At 44.3% G+C, this 13,843-nt stretch overlaps 2 protein-coding genes across 3 annotated transcripts; one reads left to right on the top strand and one right to left on the bottom strand.

Annotated features, from left to right (window-relative positions):
* Window positions 1-5,792, top strand: rfc5 (replication factor C (activator 1) 5). The gene is made up of 11 exons (XM_069178535.1): window positions 1-129; window positions 737-801; window positions 1,057-1,193; window positions 1,294-1,373; window positions 1,524-1,597; window positions 2,032-2,191; window positions 2,490-2,571; window positions 2,653-2,782; window positions 3,068-3,145; window positions 4,925-4,979; window positions 5,098-5,792. The coding sequence occupies exons 1-11, from the start codon at window positions 83-85 to the stop codon at window positions 5,195-5,197; spliced, it is 1,008 nt and encodes a 335-aa protein (XP_069034636.1). The 5' UTR covers window positions 1-82; the 3' UTR covers window positions 5,198-5,792.
* Window positions 5,751-12,796, bottom strand: wsb2 (WD repeat and SOCS box containing 2). 2 transcript variants are annotated; one of them, XM_069178534.1, is made up of 9 exons: window positions 12,563-12,796; window positions 12,206-12,374; window positions 10,398-10,594; window positions 10,174-10,305; window positions 8,492-8,592; window positions 7,905-8,101; window positions 7,423-7,512; window positions 7,223-7,339; window positions 5,751-6,369 (listed from the first exon to the last, which is right to left on the bottom strand). In XM_069178534.1, the coding sequence occupies exons 1-9, from the start codon at window positions 12,600-12,602 to the stop codon at window positions 6,156-6,158; spliced, it is 1,257 nt and encodes a 418-aa protein (XP_069034635.1). In that variant the 5' UTR covers window positions 12,603-12,796; the 3' UTR covers window positions 5,751-6,155. The 2 variants fall into 2 exon arrangements, with proteins under 2 accessions (XP_069034635.1, XP_069034634.1); XM_069178533.1 differs by lacking the exon at window positions 12,563-12,796 and having other exon boundaries at window positions 12,206-12,540.
* Between the last annotated feature and the right edge of the window lie 1,047 nt (window positions 12,797-13,843).

The raw sequence follows: 13,843 nt of genomic DNA, 5'->3' as shown, positions 1-13,843 counted from the left end.
GGCCATCGCCTGAGCGCGTCGTGCCTGAAACTCTGAAAGTGTTTCACTGAGCTCGGCGCTGAGTTCACAGCTGACAGGACGCATGGCTTCTACAAGTAAAGCGCCGTTACAGACCAGAAACTTACCATGGTGAGCTGAAAGTCCTCGTTAGAAGAGTTAGTGCCAGCTTGGCTGACGTGCAACACCATTGGGCTTAACGCTAGCTGCAGACTGCGCTGTGTCGGTCTGCGTCCTCGGTGCACCGACGTTAGGAATAACGTGACGTATTCACTATAATCGTAAAATGAATATTTAATGTGGAGCCGCGTTCGCTTTTCTTTAGCTCGGCATTCATAATACCTCGTGTGTGTGTGTGTGTGTGTGTGTGTGTGTGTGTGTGTCGAGCATCGACCTGGTGCAGCTTCACCAGATGGATCATCGGAAATGCTGCAGCGTCAAACTACTCTGACATTAACGTGAAGGTTGAATTCGTCTTCAGTATGTTTGGGCATGGTGCAAAAAATATGAATGCCGAATTAGAAAGTAGCCTCCAACAATGTAAAGTCTTCGACGTCCTTCGAGGCTTCCTGCATTAATATTCAACATTATTAGTACGATTTTTTTTTTAAAGGGGACAAATTATAACCGAGTTCGTTTTGTAGTTCCCGGCAGTATACCAAGAATGATTTCGAGGTTCAAAAGTTATTTATTATTGATAACAATACTTATGGACGACGTGTTTCTTCCTCTATTCCAGGGTTGAAAAATACAGACCGCAGACACTTGATGAACTGATCTCACACAAAGATATTCTGAACACCAGTAAGTACGTGGACCGCCAGCAAACATGTAATGTTGCTGTAGTCTTGGATTAACCTGTGTAGGGATAAATACCCCTGCTGTCTGTTTCTGACTTGTATCACTGTAACTGTATTGAGAATGATATTCTTAATTAAATGTATAAAAACCTGCTCTCTAAATCTAGATGATGCCTTCAAATCAAAGTACAATTCAGGAGGACCAGCATCATATTCAGACTGTTTCCTTGTGTTGGTAACTGTTTGTTTACTTCTTCAGTCCAGAGGTTTATCAGTGAGGAAAAGCTCCCCCACCTCTTGTTCTACGGCCCCCCAGGAACTGGCAAAACCTCCACCATCCTCGCCTGCGCCAGGCAGCTCTACAAGGACAAAGAGTTCAACTCCATGGTGTTGGAGGTACACTACAACTCTTCATTACTGGCATCACTCTGACAGTTCAGGGTTGAGATCTTGTGGTTCCTTGATTTGATATTCAAATTAGAATTTTGTTTTGTAGCTGAACGCATCAGATGACAGAGGGATCGATGTTGTCCGAGGTCCCATTCTGAGTTTTGCCAGCACCAGGACCATCTTCAAGTAAGATGAAAAACCTGTGACACACAAACTTGTTAGATTTCTTCTATTCGGGAACACGTGTTCTTAATGCTCCTTCATTTTGTCTGCAGCTAATAACTGCAAGCAGAATTATTAATTGGTGCTTTTCTGTCCGTCCGCCTTGTCCTCCAGGAAGGGCTTCAAGTTGGTGATACTGGACGAGGCCGATGCCATGACCCAGGATGCCCAGAATGCATTGCGGCGAGGTAGGCCATCTGTTCGCCCGGGCGTCACCCACTGAGCCACACGGCTCACTGAGCAGCCACATAATTTGTCTGCTGGTGAATTACGGTGTACTTTCTTGTAAACCTGGACATTCATTTCAAGACCGAGAAGGAGATTTGAACTATGAATGGAGTCAAACTGGAACATTTCATCTGTGAAATTAATATAACTGCTGTTTTTCTTAGAACACAATCTTGTATGATTACACATCACAGATTTCACTTTCAATTTTTGTGTCATTTGTGGCTGATTTTGAGAGATCGCATCAGATGAATTTGAGAAGACTGAGACATTTCCGGAGCTGATACCATTTTACTTTTAAAGCAACATTTTATCTTTCACATTTCTTAGAGATTAATTTCTGTGTGTTTTTTTTCCCTCCTGCTCTGAACCCACTCTGTCCTTCACTCGTTAGTGATTGAGAAGTTCACAGAAAACACTCGATTCTGTCTCATCTGCAACTACCTGTCCAAGATCATCCCGGCCCTGCAGTCTCGCTGCACCAGGTTCCGCTTCGGCCCGCTGTCCCCGGACCAGATGATCCCTCGGCTGGAGTACGTCGTCGAGCAGGAGAGGTGAGCCGATGTGTGATCGATTCTTCTTCATCTTCTTTCAAAACAGCCTGAGGTGGAAAAGATCTGCAGGTCACTAAATAAATTCACAGACTTAAGTGTGATCTGTTTGACCAAAGTTATTGAAACCATTACTGAAAAATTATCATAACCCCTTGATGGCCTTTATGTTCTACTTTTTTTTTTATGCCGCTGGTTTGAATTTAATAGGAAACCTGTCAACTGCTTCGTGGCACAAAACAATAAGATGCATGTCCCACATTTGACCATTGATCTGACAGAGTGAATCTTTTTGTGGCAGTATTGACCTCAGTCCAGATGGAATGAAGGCCATTGTGACCTTATCATCAGGTGACATGAGAAGATCACTCAACATATTGCAGGTACGACCGCGAGCCCATTATGATCGCTGTTCTCAGCCTGACCTGAACTGTACTGACGGTGTTCCACCTGTTGGATTTCAGAGCACCAATATGGCGTACGGGAAGGTCACCGAGGACACGGTGTACACCTGCACAGGTCACCCGCTCCGCTCAGACATCGCCAACATCCTCGACTGGTGCCTCAACAAAGACTTCACCACAGCGTACAAACGTATCCTTCACTCTACATCGTCCCTCAGGATCATTAGTTCAGGAAGAGTCACCGTAGAATAACTAGACTGTATTTAACTTTCATATTACCAACACACCAGTAGATAGAAGTTAGCTGTGGCTCATTGATCAATAAAATCCGACCTCATCATATTTACAGATAAGCTTTAAATGTTTAGTGTGATTCAATCCCAGGTTTTGGCTAAACTTTTTCAAAGTGTAAAACAAAACACACTAACATTGGTTCAGTTTGTGTTCTTGCACTTCCCTAACACCTTGATCTCAGAAATCCTTCAGCTGAAGACTTTGAAAGGTTTGGCTCTGCACGACATCCTCACGGAGATCCATCTGCTCGTACACAGAGGTAAGACTTCTGCAGTTCACGTGTTCAAATTATGTCTGCAGTTTCTCCCAAGGAGCAGAACATGGTGGTTCAAATGAGGTGCTGTGTTTGTTTATCAAAGGGAAATATATATTCTGAGCTGTGATTGGTCAGTTAGTCTGTGCTCAGGGTTCAGGGTTTTACATTTGAGCTACATTTGGCTTGTTAAGAGTGAGAAACTCGTGTTTTCCACTGTCCTGTAAACAGTAAAGTAGTCCTTCAAACATTAAAGTAGTCCTGTAAGCGGTAAAGTAGTCCTGTAAACAGTAAAGTAGTCCTTCAAACGGGAAAGTAGTCCTTCAAACAGTAAAGTAGTAAATGGTAAAGTAGTCCTGTAAAGTAGTCCTGTAAATGGTAAAGTAATCCTGTAAACAGTAAAGTAGTCCTGTAAACGGTAGTCCTGTAAGCGGTAAAGTAGTCCTGTAAACGGTAGTCCTGTAAACGGTAGTCCTGTAAGCGGTAAAGTAGTCCTGTAAACGGTAAAGTGGTCCTGTAAACGGTAAGGTAGTCCTGTAAACGGTAAAGTGGTCCTGTAAACGGTAAGGTAGTCCTGTAAATGGTAAAGTAGTCCTGTAAGCGGTAAAGTAGTCCTGTAAACGGTAGTCCTGTAAACGGTAAAGTAGTCCTGTAAGCGGTAAAGTGGTCCTGTAAACGGTAAGGTAGTCCTGTAAATGGTAAAGTAGTCCTGTAAGCGGTAAAGTAGTCCTGTAAACGGTAAAGTAGTCCTGTAAGCGGTAGTCCTGTAAACGGTAAAGTAGTCCTGTAAGCGGTAGTCCTGTAAACGGTAAAGTGGTCCTGTAAGCGGTAAAGTAGTCCTGTAAACAGTAAAGTTGTCCTGCAAACGGTAAAGTAGTCCTGTAAACGGTAGTCCTGTAAACGGTAAAGTGGTCCTGTAAGCGGTAAAGTAGTCCTGTAAACAGTAAAGTTGTCCTGCAAACGGTAAAGTAGTCCTGTAAACGGTAGTCCTGTAAACGGTAAAGTAGTCCTGTAAACGGTAAAGTAGTCCTGTAAACGGTAGTCCTGTAAGCGGTAAAGTAGTCCTGTAAACGGTAGTCCTGTAAACGGTAAAGTGGTCCTGTAAGCGGTAAAGTAGTCCTGTTGGAAAACCAAAGTGGTATTGCGCCCCAGTTCAGGTCGTTCAGACGTTCCGTCACAGAACTGGTGTTGAATGTCCGACCCGGAGGGACGAATTCATGAAGCACAACCCCACGAATGTCAAAGAACCCCCCCCCGGTGGCCTCCCGACCTGACACACCTTCTTCCATCTTGGACAGTGAAGCTCAGCCCCACCTGTAACGTGAATGCTGTTAAAATCACCTTCCTCATTGTTTTTTTTATGTAAACATGTTGCAGACTTTGACACAAAAGTCGATGTGCGCTCTTTGCTCAAGTTTCAGGTCCACGGTCCCAAATGTTCACATACCGGTGGAAACCAGGTGCTAATGTTAATCACGTACCGTAACTTGGAATACGTACTCACAAAGCTTGTAGCTTCTCCCTCCTCCGTGTAGCACAGCTCACCAGCAGCAGTCTGAACTCTTTGATCATCCCTCTTATGAGCCAGCTATGCATTGAAAAGTATTGTTGGTTGTTAAAGTGTTCAGTCTTCGAAAAGGTTTACGATGATGAGGCCTGTAAATAATCAAATTTGCATCAATTTTTTTAGAATCAATATCTGTCGCTAATCTTTTGCATCTTCAAACCTGCCGTACTTTTGTACCAGACAAGTGTCTTGATTATTTTATCTTGTCTCCTTTCAAGTGGACTTTCCTCCAGCTGTTCGGATTGTTCTGCTCATCAAGTTAGCCGACGTTGAGTAAGTAGGATGCCGAGTTTACCGCAATTCCAAATAGTTCTATTTTGACATCGTAAATGCAGCCACAATGTGGGAAATATAGTTGTTTGGACAACTCGTGTGCCGTCCGTCTCCTCAGACACCGGCTCGCCTCGGGGACCAACGAGAAGATCCAGCTGAGCTCCATGGTTGCAGCTTTCCAGGCAGTGAGAGACCTGGTGGTCAGCGAGGCCTCCTAGATTCTGGAACTTCTTCACACAAAGAAATATCGACGAGTATTGAGACCACAAAGACTTTTTTTTTGTTTTTTTAACCACAGTGAAAAACAAGTGGACCGTATTGTTAGATCTCGTATTCAGGTGATGTCCTGCAAACCTCTTCTTCCTCTTAATTCGCTACTGAGCTGCCTTAGACAGTTTTACTGAACCTGTATTTCCTTCCATGTGTGCATGCTGAGCAGTGATGCCACGGGGAGTTGAGAACAGCTGGTTTTACTGGTGACCTCTCCATCAATAGAATAAGAAGTTATCGGTAAAATGATTTGTTTATTTATAAAGTAAACACGTCCTTAAGGTCCCCACTGCATGATTGTCCACCGCGCTGAATCTAAAGTGCAGCAGATGTCCGGAACAAATGCTAGCCGCTACCTGAGACACTCACATCTGCATACAAACTGTTGGAGCGCCGACATCCATTAAAATAGAAAATCTGATCATCAGTGTACGGTTCCTTCACGGTCAGCAAGTAATCAATCCATTGTTGTGTAAGAATAATAATTGTTGAACACGCTCATGTGTTTGAATTGGTTTAATAAAACGTTTTCCTATAAGTCCAGCTTCTGTCCTCTTTTACACTGTGTGCAGGTACAGTAGTAGTGCATGTGCCGTTTTATAATGATAAACACAGGAATTATAAATCCATATACATTGGTTATTTACACAATAAATTAAAAATATAAAATGGTGATATTCAAGTCTAATAATTAGGTGAACGATGAGTTTATGCATGATGTTACAGTAGTGCAATAAATGAAATCCTTCAAGGAAGGAATGTTGCATCTAAAGCAGGTTAAATGATGAGACGCTGTGAAAGCATCTCATCACAAAACAGAAAAGGCATTTCTATTATGAGTGTATAGCATCCACCCGGTGTAAATGTCAGCTGTTGGTTTTTTTAGGTTTTTTTTAATGTTCCTATTTAACTCTCCCACTCCTCTTCGTCTGAGGAGCAGCAGGTCTTGAGGCATTCAGGGATGTTCCTGTAGGTGAGGAACTCGAGGATCCTCTTGGGGAGGGGCAGCGCCTCGATCTGGTGCGTGGACACCGAGTGGCGCAGGATGGATCGGCACAGGTGGCACAAGCTGGGCACCGTCCGGGGAGCCTTCCAGAACCTCACGTGGCCGTCTCTGGTTCTGCCGGGAGACAGACTGACATGGTCAGTGGTGCAGTTACACGGTGAGGGCGAGAAAAGGCCGAATATTCTGAGGGAACCTTCTTTTCTTTTGAAGGGTCAGAAATGGAAGCGGTTTCTGGTTGACGTTTAAGCGATAGATCGTGTGTGTGTGTGTGTGTGTGCAGGTAATACTCGCACTATTTCAGCTACTGACATACTTTAAAAGCTTCACACATCAGTGGCAGTCAGTGATGTCACAAATGAGTGTAGAGTACTGCAGAGCAGTTAAAGGAGAGACTGAGGCGACCAGGGACTCGTTTCCACACGTGGATTAAAGTTATGCATCGACAAATGAATCGTATTTTATCAGCGCCTGCAATTGAGCTCGTTTTTTTTCCAATTACCAGTGAATCTATTGATTCTTCTTTCAATCAATCAACTGATCCTTAAATTGTCTAGAACCACAAAAACTGCTGATGAGACCAAGTAATCGTCAGGCTTGTTTTTTGATGAAAATTTGAAAAGCTTCACTTTTTTTTTTTTTTACAACCATATGAAGCCAAAAACCCAGAAAATCCCTTCATTTGTTCATCTGGAGCCAAACGATTGTCGCTTTGCCTTGATAAATCAAAAACGTAATGACATCTAGAAATTAAGTGATTATTAAATTATAATTATGCTTTGAGTTTGGAGCATGTTTAGCATTCAAATGGCCAGCAAGGAAGTCGTTTGGTGTTTTTTTTCTCCATCATTTCCATTGACCTCCACTCTGACCGATGATGTTAAATTCATCCTCCACACCACCATGCAGTCAGAGCATCTCATGTGAGTGTTAAATAGTGCTGATCTCGGGAGGATTTTGTTTTTTTTACCCCGTGGCGACCACGCCCCCTTGTGGATGGTAGTTGCAGCAGAGTCCGTTGGAGTCTCTGTCCCTTTTGGTCTGCATCACCATCCCTCTCTCTCCCGGCTCCCAGATCCTGAGAGCTCTGCAAACGGAACACGTCGGCCTGAAACCACTTGTCCAGCGTGACGAGCATTTCCACGATGTGATATCATTCAAACCGCTCACCTGTCGTCAGTCACGATCGTCAGGTGCAAACCGTTGGGGGAGAACTGTATAGCTGATATTTGGTTCTGCCCGTAATCTTCAAAACAATCCCTGCGGATAAAAGACACAGAACCGGTTCTGAGAATATTGCTCTGAATTAAGGGGCGGAAGTCAGAAATTCCACATGATATATAAACAATAAACAAGAAAGAGATGCGAAATCAGGCTGCGCGGGACATTTGCAACACCGGGACACCGTGTCAGATGTAAGCGGTGATGGTGACGGCGTGAGGAGGTTTTGGTTTCCAGCTCCAAACTTCTTCAAACTCATTTGCACTTTGCTGGTGATAAGAGCATCGAAATAAAACGCCGAAATTGTTCTTTCGAGTTTTGTGTCCGAGACCGTTTACCCTGAAGTTATTGGAGATGCAATGCACAGTCTTAATATGCATGAAAAAAAAAAAAAGAAGTGCAGTCTGATAGAAACGACAGTGTAAACTTACACCAGCGTGGCCAGCTTCTCCGCTGTGTACGGGTCCCAGAGGTCGATCCACCAGCTGTAGCCGCTGAAGGCTGCGGTGGCGAGCACGGCCCCGTCGGGGGAGAAGTCACAGGACGACAGGAGGTACAAGGTCTTATGGTTCTCTCCCGCCAGGTTCCTGATGAACGTGTACGACCGCAGACTCCACAGACACACCATCTGATCACAGTCAAATCACGCGGGGTTAATGAGTCCCTGCTGCAGGAGCTGCAGCGCTGCAAAATCTACTCGTGAGATAGTCATTGATGTTTCAGCTTAAGTGTCAACACGACACGCAGGAAAACGCCTGAAGAGACATTCTGATCCTTGATTTTGGTGCAACACAATGTGAAACTGTCCGGGAACCGAAAGGTGTTAAATTAGCAGTTTGAAAAGGAGTGTGAAGAAAAAAAGACGCTAAACAGACGAGACCAAACACGCTAACAAGCTCGCAACTGGAGAGAAGTCTCTTATAAGCTATATTATTGCTTCGATAGACCCAAATATCAAGACTGTTTGTTTGTGTACTGCGGTGTCTGGCGATGCCCTGAAGGCAACGCAACAACTCACTCTGTCAAATCTGCCCACAGACGCGATCATGCTGCAGTCGGATGAAACGCAGCAGCAGCTGATCCAGTCTTTGTGCCCAGAGAGCACCTGCACCTTTTTACCTGAAACAGACGGCAGTGAACCGGATGAACCACAACACAAAGCACAAGACGGGACATCATCAGCTCCCGCTGTAGAGGGGAACATCTGTTGGCTTTAACCTCGTGCAAGTTCACCAGTAGGTTGAGTTCAGTTGGACTTGACGGTGATGGTATTAACACGGTAGCGGCCCGTTATCCTCAGCCGGTACCGGCTTGGCTCGACTCTGCTTCCTATTTGTGGTGATCCATTGGGGGGGGGGGGGGGATATTATAATAGCAGGTACTTTCCACTACAAAGTACCTGCTATTATTATCGGTATCTCCTCCTCCGAGGTTCCAAACGAACCGAGTCGATACTTCAAACATTGCAGAGCTGCAGAGACCCGGTCCGATGGTCCGATGGTCCGATGGTCCGATGGTCCAACAGACCATCGTTGGCTGCGTGGGGACGTCCACAAACTACTGGAAACTCACCGAGCTCCTGCTTTTATTCACTGGACTCCAAAGCTCGTGTCAATGCAGCTTTCATAATATTGCAGTTTTATGCAGTGTCGCCATAGCAACCTGGGGGTGCTATTGTTGCATTCATAAGGCCACCGGGAAGCGGGAAAGTTTCGAGTTCAGAGTGGGAGAAATCACCTCAACTCAACTGTTGAACCGGGAATCTGACACGAGGAAAGTCTGACGTTTTTGAGAGCTCTGAGAAGCAGGTGTGACATCACGCCAACATTTTGAGGGGAAAATGAAGAGATTTTACTGAATGCAAAAAAAAAAAAGAAGTCATTTTATGTTTAATTTAGGTCGTACTAGTTAGAGCAGGGTGTTCTGCTGTCAATCGAACTAATTACTAAATTGACAGACAACGACACGTGCTAACAGCCCTCCCACGTGACCGTTACTTTGCTGCCGTTGGTTTGCCGGCTGTTTGAAACGTCGTGTGTTAAAAAAAAAAATTTAAAAAAAGACGTAGAAATGTAGAGTACAAATAATAATGACTTCATTTCGTCCCTGTAAAGGTCGCCGTGGGTGACGACTCGTATGTATTCAGACAGCAGATTTCCTGAGGGCTGCCTCGTTGCCTCTTCGTTGTCGTCACGTGAACGCTCTCAACTGGGAAGTCGGAGGTAACCGAATAGAACCGTCCCACTTCACAGCTGCCTGAACGCACCATATCTGCAGTGGCACATATAATCCAGAGGAATATCTGGTACCAAAAGCGAGTCGAGTAGAGATGGTACCCGTAAAGGGCTTATGAGAATAAGCCGGCAGAGCTGTGAGAGTTGTTTGGTGACACATGACAGTGAGGATTAAATGGCTTTATGTTTGAGCAGGAAGAGTTTAAGGGTGCGTTCAAGGCTGCTTTGGACATTTCACATATCAGTCAGCTGCTGAAAAGGATTGCAGTTGTGAGCAATGTTGTCTGCAAACCTGTAACTTGTACAGAAGTTACATCTGTGGTCTTTAGTAATGGCCACCCTGAAGGGAAACACCTGCTATTTACGTACACAACAGCATGTTTGCGTTGCATTTAGATAAGTAAACACTAGAGTACGATGAGTGAAAAGGGTTTAGTTGCAGAAGAAGCAGTGTGTGTGGACACACCTTTGTGAGCCAGGTCCCAGATCCTCAGAGTCTTGTCCCGAGAGGATGATATGAGTGTGAGCGTCCCGTTCTGAGGGAACACCAGGTCCCTGACGACGCCTTCGTGGCCGTACAGATCAAACACAGCATCACCTACAGATGCAGCGAAAGCAGCTTACAGTCAGCGTTGCCGTTATTTCTCAACACAGCGCACATTACACCCTCACCTGAGATAGAGAACTCACCTGTTAACACGTTCCAGATTTTGATCACCCCGTTCTCCAAGCCTGTGGCCAGAAGCAGGTTCTCTTTCGACGGGGTTTTTGCTGGACGCGCGGCTGCAGCTGATTTTGGAGGCCGGGGTCCGAAGGCGAGCCCCCACACCGGGTGGTCACAACTGAAGCTCTTGTCTCCTCGGTCGGTCTCTCCGTTCTGACTCTCTCTGTGGGTGAGAGGAGTCAAGAGTGTTGAAACCATAAAAAAAACTCTGATGTAGGCGGTGTGAAGCTACAGTCCATAATTAAATGATGCTGCTGCGTTAAAGTGCTGCAGGACATCAGAGACGCAACGAAACCGAGCAACCAAACAGTAAGATCATTACTACTGACAAAGTGTGAGTTTGCTGGTTTCTTTACCTCGGACGAGGAGGGTAGGACACTGTATGTTTTCTGAGCAGTGCGTGTGTTCGTCTGTGGGATTATTATAGAAAAACTACTGATTTTCATCGAACTTAGTGGACAGGTAAAGCACGGTCAGGAAGAACCCTATGAAACCCCGGGAAAAGGGCCTTTCACCGACTAAATGACACAAGTCAATGTGCTAGATGGTAGTAAAGTTCAATAGGAACAACACATATAGTCTATTGTAAAAAAAAAATGATGAGTCCATAATACAACACTCATTTACAGGTGATCCTCTGAGATATGTACTTGCTGTATTAACTTAATAGAGCAGAGCACTTGGGGACAGTTGTTTTATAGAGGAAAACAGAAACAATTGTAAATATGTCCACCTGCAGTGTGTAGTGGTTGCAAATTGGTTTCCCACAGAACGGTGGACTATTATCTTCTTGATTTGAATGTATAAAGAGAAGTGGCTACTTGTGTTCCTCTACCTCCACACTGTTTTTGATTGTTCCCAACTTCCACTGCTTTATATTACCATGTGCTGGTGTGTGTGTGTGCGCACTAACAAACCTCAACACTTCTTCAGTGCCAACTGTGCTGCACATCCACAGTTAGCAGAGACAGTAAATCAGTAAAGCTGAACTTATTCTCTTCATCACATCTGTTTTAATCTAAATGAGGACACGCTGTATGTCACATTCATGCATTTAGTTTTTGGATGTTGATGCGTGGACCTCTTTGAAATATTTTATTCAAGTAAACAATGTTTAAAGTTAAAGAGCCGAGAGGTTCGATGTACAGCATTCAAAACTAGATATTCAGGGAAAAGTGCCCGGCAAAAACGTATTGTATGGAGACCCAAAGCGTCCAATATTACATAAACAATTAGACTTTGTAATAAATACAAACAGACATGCATTACAAACATGATATTGTAAAATATATAGATATATTTCAATTAAAAGGTATTTGAATTATTTTAACAATAGCTGAGTTTATTGCACACTTTATTTTATTTTTAAATGTATACTTTCATAAGTCTGTTTCTGTTGCACAATCACATTTTCCCCACTGAGCATCGAGTGACTTTTACTTCAGTCGAGATCAGCACACAACTGAATCTTATGTACTCGTGATTATTTCATGAGTTTTAATTTGTATTTGTTTAATATTGAACACTTTGGAGCTGCATAACATAAAGGCTACTCCACAAACTGCTGCTGGCAGTAACTGGGTAGGTTATTATCTTTCTGACAAGCTGTGCAAAGTAAATAAAAAAAAAGATGATGATTATTATTATTGTGAGGTTATATTTTCATTCTTTACGTCTAATGTGTCAGCGACTATACCACGTTAACACGGAAGTCAGAGTATACGAGGGACACTTGAACGCATCGTGAGTGGACTAAACGTCCAGGTACACGTACTGTGAGTCGAGGGGCCAGGCGACCACCCACACGATCCCGTGTCCCATCGACCAGGCGAACCAGGCGCCGTCCGGGGAGAAGTCCACGCTCCACGTCTCACATCCCGCCCGGTCCAGGAAGCACGGAGGACGCCTGGTCTTCAGCTCCAGGAGGAGAGCCGGGTCGGACGCTGGAGACGGATAGAAAGACGACGTAAATTCATGGTTTGACAGATTCATCCTCCGGACGGGTCCCGGTCCCGGTCCCGGACCCCTCCACCTCCGCCTCCCTCCTGGAGGGTTTAACGTCCAGAGACCGCTGCCTGGTTACGGTTGCGATGACAACAACGAACCGCTCCGCCGTGGAGACGTTACTTACAGGACGGCTGCAGCTCCAGGTTGTTTTCCGTGGAGCACATCGTTCCCCTCTTCGCATTCTTCGCTTTATGGCCAACTTCCTGAGCGTGTCGTCCTTGCGTGACGGCAGCCGGCCATTTAAAGGACGGCGGAGACTTCTCTTAATGTCCGCACGGAGCTGCGACTCCTCCGCTCGTCAGACTGTGAAGAATGCGAGACGAGCTGGTTTCCTGTCGTCTGACTCTCTGACCGTCGGACGCGACGTTGCTCAACGTCGTCACGTTTTTCTTGCATTACGTAACCTCAGGCCACGCCCCCTAGAGATGACAGCGCATGTTGACAAGCCCTCTGGGCTGTTGCTCATTATTACAGCATGACGTGTGCTCCATGTTATCCTGTGCTGTCATTATTAAAAACAACAACAACAACAACGTGATAGTCAGCTATGATTGTAGAAATCACTATGATTTGTTTTTTTTTCTTTTCAAATAAGAAGTCCGAAAAATATAACCACGTGACAATAATTTGGGGTCCGAGCAATAAAAGACGAGAAACACGTGGAAGTAAACCACGTGCACAAATATTGTTGACCAGCTGTTCTTGTCCACGAGCCTGTTGGTGGATGGATTTTGGTGAAATAGAGAAATGACAGTAAGATCTTGAATATCACTGTTGTTAGCAGTGGTGCCTCACAGCATGAACGATCTGGGTTCAAGCCCATGAGATGAGTTCTTTTCTTCTTCCGTTCTTACAAAAGCATATACTATATATAAGTATTTAATCATCTAAATCACAATATTTTGATTTAGATGAACAGTGACTGAGGTTCGCTGCATTATCTCGTGTAAAAAGTCATTTAAAAAAATGTATTAATGGGAGTATTGGGCGATAAAGTTTGTGGTAGTTCAGACTGAAATTCAAGAAATTGGTCAATATTAAATAACGTTTTAATTATTTACAACCATAAGTGGTCAACAACAAAAAAACAGCTGAATCTTTTCAAAAGTAAAATGAATGATAAAACTGACTTGAAAAAGCATTTTCTCAGTCCAGTAGCTATCTCAAAACAGTTTCTTTAATTGTAAGGATGGACTTAAGAAAGTTTATGTGTTTATGTTTGTATAAAGCTGAACCGTGGGTCAGACCCTGGCTGACTGGAGCTTGAGGATCAAAGTTATTTCTTTTCTGGTTGTTGTTTTATAACGTTTTATTCCTGGAGCTAAGGAGCTAACTGCTACCATCAACCAATAACAAAAATCTTTCAAGCTGGCTCTGTTTGCAAAATAGGTCCTCGACACTCACA

Source organism: Embiotoca jacksoni, unplaced genomic scaffold (assembly GCF_022577435.1).
Source record: "Embiotoca jacksoni isolate LCO1_2020_lvr unplaced genomic scaffold, fEmbJac1.0.p SCAF_8, whole genome shotgun sequence".
NCBI classification, from domain to species: domain Eukaryota; kingdom Metazoa; phylum Chordata; class Actinopteri; family Embiotocidae; genus Embiotoca; species Embiotoca jacksoni.
Note: the sequence above shows the minus strand (reverse complement) of the source record. Positions and strands in the feature narration are given on the sequence as shown.